This window comes from Triticum dicoccoides, chromosome 5B (assembly GCF_002162155.2).
Source record: "Triticum dicoccoides isolate Atlit2015 ecotype Zavitan chromosome 5B, WEW_v2.0, whole genome shotgun sequence".
Classification (NCBI taxonomy): domain Eukaryota; kingdom Viridiplantae; phylum Streptophyta; class Magnoliopsida; order Poales; family Poaceae; genus Triticum; species Triticum dicoccoides.
In genome coordinates, this window is record NC_041389.1 from 263,132,571 (window position 1) to 263,145,601 (window position 13,031).

Sequence of the window (13,031 nt, forward strand, 5' to 3'; positions counted from 1 at the left end):
GTAAGACTATACCTGAAGGATCGATTGGAGTTACTAGTCAAAGCAGGTTTATCGGCGCTGACATCTCCAGCAATGACTACTCGAGTGGTTGCAATTGCATCAATGCCTTCTGTGACTGAAGTCATGCTATATTCTCTAAGAACAGTTGGAATCTGCATATGGTAAGGTAATTAAAGTCATATCCCCTATTTTAAGCAAACAATAATCTGTAAAACAAAGGGACAGGGCACATTAGATCGAACCCTAATTCTGTGCAGAACATTTCTCCAAATTGGTAGGGCCATGTTATGCTCGTGGAATTCAGTGTATTATTTCTGGGCAATTTGCCCCAGCTAGGAAGGAGTATGACTTTGGTGGTGAATTAGAAGATGGAGTAAGTGAAAGAAGAATGCTCGTTTACACATGTAAGATGATTACATCATTTTGGATACACCAGTTTTTTTCGCAGTTAGCATGAATACCAAAAGTAAACCCATTATTTGTAAGGTGCGAAAACTCTCAAGGCAAAGAAAGATGGTCTTTAAAAATTTCTTTTACTGATGACACCTTTCAATAACATAAACATCACAGCATTAAAATGGACCTACAGTTACCACAAACTGATACTTCGTTCTTTCTCAAGCTACCAACCAAAATATGTACCAGTCAAGAAGCTAGCTATCGGTGTTGTAAAAAACAAAAGAAGATGCTAGTGACCATTATCATAATCATTACGATGGTTCTAAGTTACAAGAATATATATAGGTAATCTTATTTACAAATTACTCTCTCCGTCCCATAATATAAGAGCGTTTTTGACACTACCGTAGTGTCGAAAAGACTCTTATATTATGGGACGGAGGGAGTAGTGTTTATGCATTCTATTGAAAGTAGTTTTGAGAATGGGACATTGCTCGCTAATAATTGTCTTCCGATGCAATGAATTTAAATATCGTAAAATGGTAATAAGCTACATTATGAACATAAAAAGGTTTTCTTTATCGTACTGGAAGTACTCTTGACATATCTAAAAATAATACAGTAGAAAAAATAATGTAGTCTTTACTACAAGAAAGATGAAAATAGCAACAGCTAACCTGTATTATTTGGTCAACAGCCTTGTATGCTGCATCAACTGGGCCAGTTCCAACAGAACATCCTATCTTTTCCTCTCCGTCTATAGTTATCAATTTGACAGTTGCTGTAGATAAACCAAGTGTTCCACATGTTGCCTGCAGAGGTGACACACAACCGTAAGGTAATAGTTCAACTTCATTTACGAAAAAGGAGTCCACTGAGGCTCAATTATACCTGTACATCACCAAGGGACCAAATAACCTTAGGCTGAAATATCTCATCAGACAATAAAGCTTCTATGTCTTCATCAGTTACACGCTACAAAAAAAGAAAGTTTGTACATATTAGAGAGAAACGATGCATTGAGAAAGCAAGCTCCTAATGAGTTATACGTAGTAGATAGAAAAAAAATAACGTAAGGCTTCCATGAAAACATGCAAAGGGAATGCTTTATAAAAATTAAAACAAGTACTCCCTCTGTTCCAAACTAGATGACCCAACTTTATATTAAGTTTGTACTAAAGTTAGTACAAAGTTGATTCATCTATTTTGGAACGGAGGGAGTAGGTATCAATCAACGCCATGATGTCGCCGTGCTTTACTTTTTAGACAGAGAAGAATAAAATGTATATCACTGAACATAAAACAAGTACTCCAGAAAATTATCACCTTCTTTTTCTCTGCAACCTCTTTGTAGCGTTTAAAGAAATCCTCAAATTCTTTGTCATTGATTTCATATCCAAGCTACATATTTGTACATCAAGGATGCAATTTGGTAACAAAAAATGAAAGACAAATATGTTGCATTAACTAGAAAATGCAACCAAATTAACCAAGAAATACCTCCACTAGTTTGGTTCTGACGGCATGCCTTCCACTGAAACAAAAGACCACAAATTGCAATTAAGGTTCAGAATCTTAAATTTGACCTAAACTATCATTGAATGTTTATCAAAATGTATTTGAGCAGGATTGCCATATTAAATTAAGCTAGTTTAGAAGCTAACAGATGACATATAAATTGGCTTATGCTTTTCTAGAAGAGTAAATATGATAAATAGTATGCTATATAAATAAATAAAACATGTAAGTATAGGTTTCCTGCATATCAAATGATTTAGGTTGAGCTTCAAGAATGTAGCAATGAACATGCGAGTCCCCTACCTAGGAAGGATAGGCTGAATGTTCCTTATATTATAATAAAGAGTAGGTGAATCAACGTACTAATTAAAAAAAATTAGCAGAATTTCCTCTTTGGAATAGAAATTGGCTATTTCTACATAGGGAAGTCAGTCATAGCATAAAAGTACAAGTAAATAATTTAGCTCGTCAGTTGTCACCCCAGAAGAGTGTACATAACACCCTTCTAAATTATCAATTGTACTTGTGGTCTACCCATACACCCCAGAAGAGTGATACGCCATATCATGATAGTAGAAAGCTCAAGAGAGAGAAGAAAAATATATATATACATATAGGAATTATGTAGAATGGCTACGGGGCCAAGATACATTTCCATGGTACCTGAGCTTCCCAAGAACAATACCAAACTCATTTGCACGTGTTAAACCAATGTCATCAGGCGATATTATCTCATAAGTTCCTTTAAATTTAAGCATCCCATCCTGCACCCACCAAAAAAAATTAAACAGTTAACAAGGAAACAGTAAAAATATTTGAATACCATCATCTGTGAATCAACGTATATCGTTAAGTGGCACATGGTAACCACGAAAAGACAGCAAAGACAAATGCTTACATGCTATGAAAGCGAAAACTACTCATTACTACTCCCTCCGTAAAGAATTATAAGAGCGTTTAGATCACTAGAGTAGTGATCTAAATGCTCTTATATTTCTTTACAGAGGGAGTACTAAAACCCCAATTGAGAACTTGCATGGTAATACAAACAAAAGAGACTGCAAATCTGGTTACCTGATGAATTCCACTTTCATGAGCAAAGGCATTGGCACCAACAATAGCTTTATGCGGCTGTACATGAAGTCCACTGTGCTCTTGTACCTAAAACAATTATAGAATTTGCATAAGCTCAAATTGCCTGGGAAAAATAAGTACAAAGAACAAAGAAAATAAGACAAGAGACATCAATACCATTTTGCTTGTCATGGTAATATGTTGTGAATTAATTCCAGTATATAATCCACCTAAGAGTTCTCGTCGACACTTGATTGCCATGACAACCTGAAAAGGGGTCAGAATATTAGAAATGTGACAAGTAGTAATGCCTTACCCGGCGACACGTCTTTTCACTACCCAATAAGGGGAACTTGTAAATAATGCACGCGGACAATATAAATATAGCATTATGAGCTCACCTCCTCCAAGGAAGCATTTCCGGCTCTTTCACCGATACCATTGATAGTCACCTCTAATTGTCGTGCCCCTGCATAAGCACCCTAAAGGTAAGTCGAATTAGTAACATGATTAGATCAATGATAACATTATAACAAACAATCAAGTAAATACGAAAAAGGAATTACCGCTAATGTGTTGGCACTTGCAAGACCAAGATCATTTTGGCAATGAGTAGATATAATTGCATTTTCAATTCCAGGAGTGTTTGCTTTTATGTCAGCAATTAATTTCCCGAATTCATGAGGGAGAGTGTACCCAACAGTGTCTGGGATGTTGAGAGTTGTCGCTCCAGCTTTTATTACTTCCTCTAGGATATGATACAGGAACTCTCGATTTGACCTGAATGACAAAGTGAAGCCTATCATTCCACAGCCTTATAAGAATTGGCTTAACAAGAATTGGCTAAGCTAAAATAATTCAAATACGCATGTTGTGCAAGCTTAAGTTCAACACGACCACAAAATTTGGGTAGCCACCAGCTACCACCTGTTTCTAATTTGCCAACAACCTTTTTTAGGATTAACACATCATTAGTCACCTTTTTCCGAGATATACTTCTACTTTCCGAGCCATGGTAACCTTTGTACTCCCTCCGTCCGAAAATACTTGTCATCAAAATGGATAAAAAGGGATGCATCTAGAATTAAAATATGTCCAGATGCATCTCCTTCTATTCATTTTGATGACAAGTATTTCCGGACGGATACTCCCTCCGTTCCAAAATAGATGACCCAACTTTGTATTAAAGTTGGTATAAATTTGGGTCATCTATTTTGGAACGGAGGGAGTAGTAAGCATGAACAAAATTTGCTTCAACCTCAACTCTGCTTCACTAAAATTTGGCCTCTTTGATTCATCATTATAGATAGGTATAGTTGATTTGAGACAACACAGCATGTGAAATAGCATTTTGAAATCAGATTTCTCTAGATACAAAATTGCTGGACCTATTTTACAGCCATAACTAGAAAACTGGGCCTACAGAAAAAACAAATTTGTATTTATATATTTTTTAATGAGAAAATTTTGAATTGTACCTGCCGGCGTCCTCGGGGCTGAACTCGACATCGGGGCATCCGAGACTGCGCGCATAAGCCACCATCTCCCTTGCGATGGCCACCACCTGGTCGGGTGTCTTCCGCAGCTTGTGCTGCATGTGGATCTCGCTGGTAGCGATGAAGGTATGGATGCGCGGCTTCCGTGCGTGGCGCACGGCCTCCCAGGCGGCGTCGATGTCCCTCTTGTTGCACCGCGAGAGGCCGCAGATGACGGGCACATGGCCATCCTCCCTGACGGGTGTGTTCCCCACCTCGATGGCGATGGATCGCACGGCATCAAGGTCGTCCGGCGAGGACGCCGGGAAGCCCGCCTCTATGATGTCGACGCCGAGGCGGGCGAGCTGGCGCGCGACGACGAGCTTCTCCGCGCTGGTCATGGTGGCCCCCGGGGATTGCTCCCCGTCGCGGAGCGTGGTGTCGAAGATGCGAACATAGTTGGGGTCATCGATTCGGTCCGGGACGTACTCCGGCCGCCGCGGCGCCGCCAGGCACGCGCGGACGGGGCGGAGGACGGCGGAGCGGGAGGCCCTAGGGTTCGCAGCGACGGCGGCGAGGCCATGGGAGAAGCGGCGGGGCTTGGCGGCGGGGAGGGCGGAGAGGGCAGCGCGCCTGGCGATGGCGTTGGAAGGGGCGGGGTTTAGGGAGGAGCAGCAGTAGGGTTTAGCGGAGGAGGCCGCCATGGTCGGCGGCGGGGGTTTAGGGGGGAAGCGGTGGAGATGCGGCGGTGTGGCGGCTGAGCTGGAGCCCGGAACCTGGATGACTATGCGAATGCGATGCAACAGGAGGTGTCAACCGGAGGAGGTTTTATGCTTATCCCGGCTGTGTATGATTCAGCTTTCGTAGCGGGCACGAACACGATCTGTGCGTGGTCCGCACTTGCCACTTGTGGTTTACTTCAACAACTTTGTCACTCCCAAACACTACTCCAATTTTGTCCCAAGTTCAGTTGAAATATGGCCAACGTTCTACCGTGAACTATACCGAGAGGAAAAAGGACGATTGCTGAGGCTTGACGTGGCTTGCACTGAAACCGGCCGCTTGACAGAGCATGTGATACATAGCGCATAGCGCATGGCGGTGCTAGAGAGGAAAAGATAGAGGGGTGACGGTAGATGATGTAAATTATATAAAAATGGGTGTTTCATAATTTACATCATCAAAAGTGTTTTTTACCTCTTTAAAAAGGTCTCAACTCAAACAAATGATGAATATTTGATGATGTAAAAATACAACTCTAATAGATGATGCAAATATGAAAAATATAAAACCGGCCGATGGTCGCGCGCTGTACAGACCCACTGTACAACCGCACATTTTATAATAAAAATATCTCGGATTAAAACTTAAAATTTGCATCTATCCATAGTATCAAATTATTACATAATTCAACAAACCCACAACACCAAATGCAACACAAATATAACAAAGTTCTTGCACAATACAAAATAATGAAACTAGACGGTTCTTTTGTCGTGTCATTTCCAACACTCCTCCATCAAATCTTTCTGAAGTTCATCGTGTGTATCGGAATCTTGAATTTTATTGTACAAAGCGGCAGTGCCCTTCTGCTCGGTGCTATGTCCAAGCAAACTAGCACAACTACTTCTCTGCTGGAAGGTCTGCTTCACGAAATTGCTAATATGGATGAACAAATTTTTGGACATTCTGAACCGGCGACGAAAGAACCTCTCTGAAAAAAAGAGCGGTGTACCAAAATAGTTGCGCATTAACCTCTCATGCGCCTCAACCCGTTCTTTCCGGCTGAAATCACGGCCAAACACGGGACCGCCATGCTTCGGCTTCTTCCTCTTGTGCATGGTCACTAGAATAGCAATGTCCTCTTCTTCGGTCAAATCAAATTCCTCATCCTATGAGGAATCATCCACGAAAGAGGAGTCGCACGAGGTCACCTACAATGCAGAAATCACCGTCAAACTACATCTTCATGCCCGATAAAAAAACGTCCAAGTTTGCATGATTTTTTACCTTGGGGGAATTTTCTCAAACACATTGCAGGCAAGGTGGAAGCAATCAGCCGGCGGCAGGGCGGAGCGTGGGCGGCGGCTACAGACTGCAGATGGTAGGTGGGCAGCGGCTGCAGACGGCCTCTAGACGGCCGCGTGGCTGCCGGAGGACTCCGCTCGCGGCGACACGCCGGTGGAGGTGGGCGGGCGGGCGGAAGTGAAATGAAGGGTGGTTGGGTGTTGCATCTCTAAGTGTTGTATTTTAAATCACTTGGAGGAGGGGATGTATTTTTTTACATCCATCGTTTTGTTGGACCAACATGCTTAGGCCTCTAAGATGTAAAAGGTAGTTATTTATACATCTACATCATCCATTGGAGATGCTCTTATGGTTGTATGGTTAGGAGGGCAGTGGTATCTCTAGCCCGTCTGTGTCCAAGTCCTAGGTTTGAGATCGATGCTCATATTTTTTTGGATTTATTTCAGACCCTTCAGTGATGTGGTGACTTCATCAATCTCAATATGATGTGTCGCTGATACGTCTTCAACATATCTATAATTTTTTATTGTTCCATGCTGTTATATTATCATTCTTGAATGTTTTATAATCATTTTATAATCATTTTATATCATCTTTTGGTACTAACCTATTGACTTAGTGCCAAGTGCCACCTGTTGTTTTTTGCATATTTTTTTATATCGCAGAAAATCAATACCAAACGGAGTCCAAACGCGGCGAAACTTTTTGTGGATTTTTTGGACCAGATGACATCCAGTGGTCAGAAGAAGCACCTGGGGGGTGCTCCGAAGGGAGCACAACCCACCAGGGCGTCCAAGGGCACGCCTAGAGGCCCGGGCGCGCCCTGGTGGGTTGTGCTCGGTTGCATCCCGAACCGCCTATTTATTCTATAAATACCCCAATATCCCAGAAATCCTAGGGGAGTCGACAAAAATCAATTCCAGCCGCCGCAAGTTCCAGAACCACCAGATCCAATCTATACACCAACACGGAGGGGTTCATCATGTCCATTGATGCCTCTCTGATGATGCGTGAGTAGTTCTTTGTAGACCTACGGGTCCGTAGTTAGTAGCTAGATGGCTTCCTCTCTCTCTTTTTTGATTCTCAATACAATGGTCTCTTGGAGATTCATATGATGTAACTTTTTTTGCTGTGTGTTTGTTGGGATCCGATGAATTTTGAGTTTATGATCCGATCTATCTTTTTATCCTTGAAAGTTATTTGAGTCTTCTTTGATCTCTTATATTCATGATTGATTATAGCCTCGTATTTCTTCTTTGATATTTGGGTTTTCTTTGGCCAACTTGATCTGTTTATATTGCAATGCGAAGAGGTGCTTTGTGATGGGTTCGATCTTACGGTGCTTGATCCCAGTGACAGAAGGGGAACCGATATGTGTGTATCGTTGCTATTAAGGATAACAAGATGGGGTCTATTTCTACATAAATAGATCCTGTGTACATCATGTCATCGTTCTTATTGCATTACTCCGTTTCTCCATGAACTTAATACACTAGATGTATGCTGGATAGCGGTCGATGTGTGGAGTAATAGTAGTAGATACAGGCAGGAGTTGGTCTACTAATCTTGGATGTGATGCCTATATAATGATCATTGCCTGGATATCGTCATGATTATTTGAAGTTTTATCAATTGCCCAATAATAATTCGTTTACCCACCTTTTGCTATTTTTCTCGAGAGAAGCCACTAGTGAAATCTACAGCCCCCGGGTCTCTTATTTATTATATTTGCCTTTGCGATCTATTGTATTTGCTTTTATTTTCAGATCTATTAAACCAAAAATACAAAAATACCTTGCTACAATTTATTTTATCTCGCGTTCCCGCGAGATCTATCTATCAAATTATTACAACTTTCTCACGTCTGTTTGCCAATTTCTAGTGTTGTTGCCCGAAAGGGATTGACAACCCCTTTAACACGTCGGGGTGCGAGTATTTGTTATTCGTGTGTATGTGCCGTTCATTAGTGTTGCGTGATTCTCCTACTGGTTCGATAACCTTGGTCTCATCACTGAGAAAAATACCTACTGTCGTTGTGCTGCATCATCCCTTCCTCTTTGGGAAAATACCGACGTAGTCTAGCAGACATCAAAAGGAATTTCTGGTGCCATTGCCGGGGAGACATCATTAACATCTACCAGGTTCCTAATTACAAATCTCATCTCCTCGCAATTTACATTATTTGCCATTTGCCTCTCGTTTTCCTCTCACCCACTTCACAAAAAATTGTCGTTTTATTCGCCCTCTTTTTCGTTCGATATTTTCTTACCGGATCTGTTTTTGCGTGTGTTCTTGTTTGCGTAGTCATGATGCCTCAAAGAAAATATTATGATGTTCCTTACCCCAATATTTTGCTTGAAACTGAGAAAAGTACTAAGGAATATATGACTACACAATTTGAGCACAATAAATATTTTACCGAAGAACTTAAGGAGAACTCTGTTGTGCTAGATGCTATAACAAAACAACTTGATGATATTAGTAGAGAAGTTTGCAATATCCAATCTAAGTATGCTTTTGCTGAAAGTTTGCTAGGAAAAATATTCGATGCTCAAGCTACCCTAGTAAATCAAATGGCCGCTAAACCAATCTCGTTAGAAGATAAAAATGATAAAGATCTTAAAATGATTGGTGTTTCCTCTATTGATTCCTTGTTTAGTAAAATTAAGATTGATAAAAAATGGACTGAAGAAGAGTCAACTTTAGTTAGAAGGCGTCTCCATAATTCAGAGGGTGAAAATCTTGTTGAGAAAATTGATAATAGTGGGTTTGAAGAGGTCAAAACTTTAACTAGTGATGTGCCCACTCTTTTGGATTACAAAGACTTTAATTATGATAGTTTCTCTTTGATTGATTGTATTTCTTTGTTGCAGTCCATGATAAATTCACCCCATGCCTACGAACAAAATGAAGCTTTTACTAAACATATTGTTGATGCTATGATGAAAGCTTTAGAAGAAAAGTTGGAATTAGAAGTTTCAATTCCTAGAAAATTACATGATGAGTGGGAACCTACTATCAAAGTCAAGATTAAAAATTATGAGAGTTTTGCTTTATGTGACATGGGTGCTAGTGTTTCTACAATTCCAAAATCTTTATGTGATGTGCTTGGTCTTACCGATATTGAAGAGTGTTCTTTAAATTTGCACTTGGCGGATTCTACTATTAAAAAGCCTATGGAAAGATTTAATGATGTTCTTATTCTTGGAAATAGGAATTATGTGCCCATAGATTTTATTGTTCTTGATATTGATTGCAATCCGTCTTGTCTGATTATTCTTGTTAGACCGTTTTTACGTACTATTGGTGCCGTGATTGATATGAAAGAAGGTAATATTAAATTTTAATTTCCACTAAGGAAGGGTACGAAACACTTTCCTAGAACAAGAATTAGGCTGCCATATGAATCAATCATGAGGGCATCTTATGGATCTAGAAACAAAGATGACAATACATAGATCCTTACTTTATGCCTAGCTAGGGGCGTGAAATAATAGCGCTTGTTGGGAGGCAACACAACGAATAAAAATTATTTTTTCTTTTTGCTTTCTGTTCTTGAGTGTTTGCACAATTATGCTACTGTTATTATTGTGCTTTTTTTGTTTTAATTAGTGTTTGTGCCAAGGAAAGCCTTTAGGATCTTCTTGGGTGATAGTTGTTTTGATCTTGCTGAAAAACAGAAACTTTTGCGTCCAGAGTTACAATTTTTAAAAATCACAAAAGCAAAATTCTAAATTTCTTACAGTAGATTGATATACAAATTTCTCAGGTTTTCCTAAATTTTCAGAATTTTTGGAGTTACAGAGGTATTTGAGATATTCAGATTGCTACGGACTATTCTGTTTTTGACAGATTCTGTTTTCTTTGTGTTGTGTGCTTGTTTTGATGGTTCTATTGTTTTCTTTGAAGAGTTTTTGCCATAGAAAAGTTGGAATACAGTAGATATAATGCAAGAATAAAATATGAATATGCTGCAATGGTACTTATAGTGGTGATTTGCTTTCTTATACTAACGGATCTCACGAAGGTTTTGTTGAGTTTTCTGTGATTGAAGTTTTCAAGTTTTGGGTGATGTTACGATGGATGAAGGAATAAGGAGTAAGAAGAGTCTAAGATTGGGGATGCCCATGGCATCTCAAGCTATTATCCAAAGAGAAGCAAGCAACTAATCTTGGGGATGCCCGAGTGGCATCCCCTCTTTCTTCTAACAACCATCGATATTTTACTCCAAGCTATATTTTTATTCGTCACATACTATGAGTTTTGCTTGGAGCGTCTTGTATGATATGAGTCTTTGCTTGTTTTTCTTTTTATTTTAAGTCTTGAATCCTTGGTGGAAACACCTATTTGAGAGAGCCAAAATTATGCCATGGCTTGTTAGAATTGCTCTATATGCTTCACTTAAATCCTTATGAGCTATGGAATTGCTCTAGTGCTTCACATATATCTTTTCTAGCACGGTGTGCTCTAGTATTTTTGAAGAAATGCTCTCTTGTTTCACTTAGATTTATTTGAGAGTTAGTAAAATTTTCGAGAGATTCTCTCTTGCTTCACTTAAACTAATTTGAAAGAAAGAAATATTATGCTCATGATCTTCACTTATATTTGTTTGAGCTTATCAAAAGCAACACATGAAAATTAGTCCCAAAGTGATAGATATCCAAGAAGGATATAATAAAAACTTTCATGAAGATCATCGGACAAAATAAACTTGATTCCTTGTGATAGTTTTGAGATATGATGATGTGATATATGAGTCATGTTGATGAGTAATTATGCTTTAGTAAGAATATTGGTGTTAAGGTTTGTGATTCCCTACGCAAGCACGAAAGTCAATAGTTATGCAATGAAATTACATCCTACTTTTGGTGCATTATTCGGTGTTAATTATGCTCAATGCTCGCATATGAGATTATTCGTTTCTTGGTTGGTCGCTTCTCAATCTTTTGCTAGCCTTCATTTTGCACTAAGTATGATCACTACTTGTGCATCCAAAATCCTTTAAACCAGTTTTGCCACATGAGTCCACCATACCTACCTATATGAGGTATTCTTTTGCCGTTCTAAGCAAATTTGTATGTGCCATCTCTAGTTTTCAAAATAAACTTCTCTTTTGTGTGCTCGTACCGCTCATGAATTGGTAGGGGGATGGCTAATATATTTCCATGCTAGATATGTTATTCTCACGATGAGTGTTATTTCCATGCTACATATTTTCACTTGTCATTGCACAAGAGTAAGGCAAAGGTATTAGGGATTCCCATACCCGAAATGAAAAATGAATTACTTTATGTTGTCAAATAATAAATTCCTTGAAAAGTGTTGGTATGGAAGGCACCCGTGGATACGGCTAGCCATAGAAAGTGAAAGTATGTTTGAAAAAGGAACAAACTTTAATTTCTGTTTGGGAACCGCCTATGATATATCTAGCATGGAAAGTATTGGGAACTACTCGATCGTTCTCATTGACAGGAAAAGCATGCCTCCCAAAATGTTTTTATCTCTACGTTTTTTGCTTTGAGCTCTGGCACCTCTACAAATCCCTACTTCCCTCCACAAAGGGCCTTTCTTTTACTTTATGCAATTTTTATTTTTAAATTTGAGTATCCATCTTCTTTTATAAAGCACCAACTAAGGGGCACTATGATCGTACTTGAGCATTGGGTGTAGCTAATATGCAAGTGTGTTTCATGAATGGATCAATGATTGAGCATGATGGGCTAGGGATAGCTTATTGTAGCATTGATATTTTGAAAGACATGGTTGCTTATTGATATGCTTAAGTATTTAAGTCTCATGTTAAAACTAGACTATTGCTTTGAACCATATAAAAGTCCAAATGTCCATGCTACAAAGAAAACAATATGAGATGAGCATGTTAGGCAGCATTCCACATCAAAAATTCTGTTTTTATCATTTACCTACTCGAGGACGAGGAATTAAGTTTGGGGATGCTGATACGTCTCCAACGTATCTATAATTTTTTATTGTTCCATGTTGTTATATTATAATTCTTGAATGTTTTATGATCATTTTATAGTAATTTTATATCATTTTTTGGTACTAACCTATTGACATAGTGCCAAGTGCCAGTTGTTGTTTTTTGCATGTTTTTTACATCGCAGGAAATCAATACCAAACGGAGTCCAAATGCAGCGAAACTTTTTGTGGATTTTTTTTGGACCAGAAGACATCCAGTGGGCCGAAGAAGCACCTGGGGGCTGCTTCGAGGGGACCACAACCCATCAGGGCGCGCCTGGAGGAGTTGTGCCCACCTCAGTTGTCTCCCGAACCGCCTCTTTATACTCTATAAATACCCAAATATTCCAGAAACCCTAAGGGAGTCGATGAAAATCAATTCCAGCCGCCGCAAGTTCTAGAACCACCAGATCCAATCAAGACACCATCACAGAGGGGTTCATCATGTCCATTGGTGCCTCTCCGATGATGCGCGAGTAGTTCTTTGTAGACCTACGGGTCCGTAGTTAGTATCTAGATGGCTTCCTCTCTCTCTATTGATTGTCAATACAATGGTCT

The 13,031-nt window shown here is 39.5% G+C and overlaps 1 protein-coding gene across 2 annotated transcripts in view; it reads right to left on the bottom strand.

Annotated features, from left to right (window-relative positions):
• The window catches only part of LOC119308325 (2-isopropylmalate synthase A-like), a 6,219-nt gene extending 951 nt beyond the window's left edge, over positions 1-5,268 (bottom strand). The window contains exons 1-11 of one of the 2 annotated variants that reach the window (XM_037584432.1): positions 4,470-5,267; positions 3,558-3,771; positions 3,393-3,473; positions 3,169-3,258; positions 2,992-3,078; positions 2,581-2,681; positions 1,900-1,933; positions 1,726-1,800; positions 1,291-1,374; positions 1,077-1,211; positions 13-152 (exon numbers count right to left, since the gene is read on the bottom strand). In XM_037584432.1, coding sequence (XP_037440329.1) covers positions 13-152; positions 1,077-1,211; positions 1,291-1,374; positions 1,726-1,800; positions 1,900-1,933; positions 2,581-2,681; positions 2,992-3,078; positions 3,169-3,258; positions 3,393-3,473; positions 3,558-3,771; positions 4,470-5,170 — 1,742 coding nt within the window. In that variant the 5' untranslated portion in view covers positions 5,171-5,267. Of the gene's footprint in view, positions 1-12; positions 153-1,076; positions 1,212-1,290; positions 1,375-1,725; positions 1,801-1,899; positions 1,934-2,580; positions 2,682-2,991; positions 3,079-3,168; positions 3,259-3,392; positions 3,474-3,557; positions 3,772-4,469 lie in introns of both variants that reach the window. The other variant, XM_037584433.1, reaches the window with a different exon arrangement.
• Positions 5,269-13,031: the final 7,763 nt, after the last annotated feature.